The following is a 5,192-nucleotide window of genomic DNA, read 5'->3' as shown; positions in this document are numbered from 1 at the left end:
GCCATGGGATCTGCATGTGACGTCATCTGTTCCATGAATTTGAATGCGGCCTCCGGGTCTCGGAACGAATGAGGTGATCCATCTTCCGTCTGGAATCGAAGAATCGCTGGGTAAGCCAAGGTGAATCTGACTCTTTTTTGGTACAAAAGAGAGCAGACTTTGTTGAACATTTTGCGTTTTCTTGTAACCTCCGCAGAATAGTCCGCGAAGATTAGGAGGCGATGGCCGTCCAGGTATAGCTCTTTTTTGGCGCGAAAGGCCTGCATAACCACCAGACGATCAGTGTAATCCAAATATCTTACTATCACCGGGCGCGGACCCTTCCTGTCCGGGTTGGGGGGCCCCACTCGGTGAGCACGTTCCACTTTGCACCCTGGGTCCAGTCCGAGGAGATCCGGTATATTAATGGCACAGATAGATGCCAGCAACGATGGTCGATAGGACTCTGGAAGGCCTACGATCCGTACGTTGTTCCGTCGTGAGCGGTTTTCCAGGTCGTCGACTTTGTCTAGGAGCTGTTGGACCTGCTTGTCGGTGGACTGTCGATGTGTCAACGATGAGTCCGCTCCTTCCTCCAGGGACGCTATGCGTGATTCCGCCTCTGTAATCCTGTTCGCATGATGCATTAGATCTTGGCGTAGAGATTGTATTCCCTTATGAACCGCTTTGGTTACGGCATCCTGGATGGTGGGGCGAAGTAATTTGGCTACTTCTGCCGCAATTATACTGTGATCAGACAGTGCAGGCATGTCTTCTTCCGAGGAGGCGCTGGCATCCTGAAGCTCAGGAGTGGCTGCCATCTTATGTTGGGTCAGAGGCCGCTTACCCCGGACTGGAGTGCCTTTTCCCCGCGGTCCTGTGCGCCGTTTAGCGAGAAATTTGTCCATGCTCCTGGTATTATAGAAGGTAGTGTAAGTAGTCGGTTGACTATTTCGGGTTGTGGTGTGCCGTGGCACGATTTTATATAAAGATTATCCTTGGCCGCGCGGGAGCTCTACACTCTGCGTCTGCTACATCGGGCGCCGGAACCGGAAGTCTATTCCTTACTCTTGCTATTAGACCTTTCTGCTGCTTTTGACACTGTTGACCACCTGCTCCTCCTCAAAAAACTCCACTCGCTTGGCCTACAAGACTCTGCTCTCTCATGGTTCTCCCCCTACCTATCTAAGCGCTCCTTTAGTGTCACCTACAAATCTAACTCCTCCCTTCCTCTTCCTTTAGGGGTCCCTCAAGGCTCTGTCCTTGGACCCCTTCTCTTCTCTATCTACACCTCCTCCCTTGGTCAGTTAATAACCTCACATGGCTTCCAATACCACCTCTATGCCAATGACACTCAAATCTATCTTTCTACTCCACAACTCACCCCCTCAGTGTCCTTGTGTGCCACTAATCTACTAACTGACATATTAGTCTGGATGTCACAACACTTTTTAAAACTCAACCTTTCAAAAACTGAGCTCAAAATATTTCCTCTCGCCCATGAACCTTCCCCAAACTTTTCCCTTGAGATTGTTAACACAACTATCCAGCCCTCCCCCTGTGCCAAGGTCCTAGGTGTCATCCTTGACTAGGACCTCACCTTTCGTCCCCACATCCAATCACTATCCAAATCCTGCCGTCTTCACCTTCGTAACATCTCCAAAATACGCCCCTCCCTCACCAATGAAACCGCAAAATTACTCATTCACTCACTTGTTATTTCTCGTCTTGACTATTGCAACTCCATCCTCATTGGCCTACCTCTATACAGGCTATCCCCCTTGAGTCTATCATGAATGCAGCTTCTAGACACATTCACCTAACCAAATGCTCAGTGTCTGCAACCCCCCTCTGGCGATCCCTCCACTGGCTTCCAATAGCCCATAGGATACAATTCAAAATATTAACAACCACTTACAAAGCCATCTACAACTCAGCCACTGGCTATATCTCAAACCTGGTTTCAGAGCATCACCCGAACCATCCCCTCCGCTCTTCAAAAGACATCCTGTTTTCCAGCTTCCTCATCAACTCCTCCCAAGCTCGCCTCCAGAAATTCACTAGAGTCTCTCCCATCCTATGGAACTCTCTACCCCAACCTGTCCATCTATCTCCCACTCTGACTGCCTTTAGGCGATCCCTTAAGACTCACCTCTTCAGGGAAGCCTATCCCTCCTTACCATCTTGTCTTGAATTGTATTGTGATTGTAATGTCTTCCTTATATTGTAAAGCGCTGTGCAAACTGTTGGAGCTATATAAATCCTGTATAATAATAATAATAATCCGTGTATACTTTGGTATCTGCCTTTTACCCCTGCTGTTTTTTGTATCGGTACAGTCCTCTCTAGACCATCCCATCCTCCCTTCTCACTTCCTCTTTCTGCATCATCCCTCACTGAGGAAAGAGGGTCTCTGTTTAACCTGTTAATGGCAAAGATGGGAATGTCTTTTCACTCTAAGAATGACAAGGAATCACATCCTCTGTATTGAGAAGGCAAATAAACTACATTGGATTCTACTCTGAGTCTTCTTATGGAGTTGAATACTATCTTTGAATATCACCAAGTTAGTAGGTTGTCATACTATCCGTACAGATGTGTCTCAGAAAGGTATGTGGAAATACATAAAGTGGTGGTTGTAACAGAATATAGCCCCTTGGAGTGGCTATTTAAATATAGTGTTGCTAGCACTGTAATCAGTCTGGATGATTTGTAATCTGGTATCATTTGGTCATTTCTAGGTGCTCAGCTATGCGATTGCACCTACCTGTAGTGGGGTGTGACCCTAAATATTAGGAGTGTCTATGCCTCACCAGCCAATCACTAGGAGTTCCATGGCCAGTGGTGCATACTGGGGAAGTGTATAAATACTCAGGAATTGCCATGTGCTCTGTTCAGTCTGTGGGTGGCATGTACAAGGTTGGAGATGCTTACTTGGCATTAAGCCTGCATGAGGCCATATGTGGAGCCAGGTGGCGTCTGGAACTATCTGGAAAGAAGAACCAGAGGAGAACCATGACTGCTGGAGGTGCCAGGAAGGCAGCACAACTAAAGTATTCCTGCACTTTGGAAGCTTGAAGAGACTGGTAAATCTGGAGTCTATTTTGCTATGGATGTCTGAAGCCCTATTAGGGTTGCAACCTTTTCTTTAAGTGAAACCCAAACACACAAGCACCGCAATTGTTTTTTTGCGAGAATATAGAGGAGAAAGTGAGGAGAGGCAGCCACAGGAGGTAGTAAGGAGACCGGATATAGAGGATTACAAATACGAGCAATACAAAATAATATGAATCTACATATGCTGTGTTGTTCTGGGACGACGCCCTGATGTTGCGATGGTTGTAAGGTACTTAAAAAAAACGTACGATCTGCCTATCTTGCATAGGCAGATCGTACTTGCGATGATCGCAAGCCATGCCCCCTGAGGGGCGGGCTTCCGATGACCGCAATGCCGAACGGGCAGTGTGCGCTTGCGCACACCGGCCCGTACTGCTTTTATCGTACGGACATGCCACAAACCCGCCGAACATCGTACGATGCTCGGCGGGTTTTCAAACATATCCGTAAGTTTACAGTAGTAGAGGTCGCACGGCTTCCACACACCTTACGATAATCGTACGATCGCGGGATTTCCCGCCATTATCGTAAGGTGTGTGGAGACCTTCAGGTGGGCAATGCTGACTCTAAGGTGGGCTGTGCAGGCTTTCAGGTGGCTATGCAGGCTTTTCTGTGCGGTGTCCCACCAGGGGTCCGGAGGCAGGCAGCGTGACAGAGGAGGAGATGTGCGGGCCAGCTTGTGCCTGCTTGAGCCTGCGGCTCACAGGAAGATGGAGCTTCAGGCGCATGTGGCTGGCTGACATCCCGTGCTTGGTGGGGACCTCGGCAGCCGCATCTGTCTGCACTTAGTGTCTTGTGTCCGGGTGTCAGCTGGCTGGAAACCCGGGCGCAAAACTCAAAAAACGTACTGTCCGGGTGAATCCCAGACATGTGGCAAACCTAAGCCCTATACCCACTCTCCCAGTTTGGCTGTTCTATAATAAAGCATCTAAAAAGTAAAGGCCCCCAATTTACTGTTCACATCCCACAACCCGGCTAAGGATCCAACCCTGAGAGGGAAATGTCCGCCCTCTCTGCCTTTGTGGTCCTCTTCAGGCCTTCAGGGGTCAGGGGGGGTGCTACCCATTTATTTATTTTTTTATTTATCATTTATTTTTTTTAGTGAATACACAACAGATAAAAGGTAAAAGTTAGTTGCCTGATATTCTGCTTTAGGATAGAACTGTGTTGACTGTTATGTTAGGCACAATGATGCATGTGTATCAATGGATGTATAATTATATACATTTTTGTCTTGCAGCACAATTCATTTACTTTTCCTCTATACAGCATATTTATCTCATTCGCAATCTACCACCCAAACATCTCATGATTGGACCTCATAAAAAAAAAAAAATATATTTTTTATTTTCCAAATTCATGCATTTGTTATCAAAACACCATGTGACTAAGGAATGTGAATGTACAATTTGTCCCAGCATTAGAGCACTCAGCCACCTGATTTGTGCTATGGGTTATTGCATGCATTTGCTCTTGATACTCTGACATTATTTTAGGTGTGGAATGGAAAAAATACTAATTTCAAACCTTTATTGTGCACATTTTCTAAATGCAGCAGGTTAGCACTTAATAAAGAGATAGTTTGTGAACACATCACAGTAAATTTACAGTGAATGGTTATTTCCAGTCCTACCAGCTCAGGGGACAGAGTAGATAATGTCCAAATTCCAATAACAAAACAGTAGAGAACTGATCTATGAGTAAACTATTTAACACACACACACACACATGCAGTAAATAATTGGTAATATGTGCAATACAAGATATTTACTTACCAACAGACTTGTCATTGAAGATTTTTGGAAAGGCTCTATTGGGGTATTTTCCTTTGAGCTGCCATACATCAAAGAATGGCTTCCAGTCAATGTACTGACTTAGTCTCTCCAAGTCATACTTTCTAAAAACCTGTGTTCCTGTCAGCTTCGGTTTTACTGCATAAAGCAAAAAGAATTGTAAAAATTTTGAATGACTTAATATTATCAAGGTAAAACAGAATCAGAAGTAGCTGAACCACATTTGATCACACTTCCTAAATTCCTAAATTGTGGCGACAGATTTTTAATAATTTACAACCAAAAGGTATTACTGAAATCTCA

At 45.6% G+C, this 5,192-nt stretch overlaps 1 protein-coding gene across 1 annotated transcript in view; it reads right to left on the bottom strand.

The window, feature by feature from the left end:
- MTR (5-methyltetrahydrofolate-homocysteine methyltransferase) overlaps positions 1-5,192 on the bottom strand; it is a 462,707-nt gene that overhangs the window by 45,311 nt on the left and 412,204 nt on the right. Inside the window, exon 28 of the mRNA XM_018563293.1 lies at positions 4,872-5,027. Coding sequence (XP_018418795.1) covers positions 4,872-5,027 — 156 coding nt within the window. The remainder of the gene's footprint in view (positions 1-4,871; positions 5,028-5,192) is intronic.

This window comes from Nanorana parkeri, unplaced genomic scaffold (assembly GCF_000935625.1).
Source record: "Nanorana parkeri isolate BGI_ZX_2015 unplaced genomic scaffold, ASM93562v1 scaffold650, whole genome shotgun sequence".
Classification (NCBI taxonomy): domain Eukaryota; kingdom Metazoa; phylum Chordata; class Amphibia; order Anura; family Dicroglossidae; genus Nanorana; species Nanorana parkeri.
Note: the sequence above shows the minus strand (reverse complement) of the source record. Positions and strands in the feature narration are given on the sequence as shown.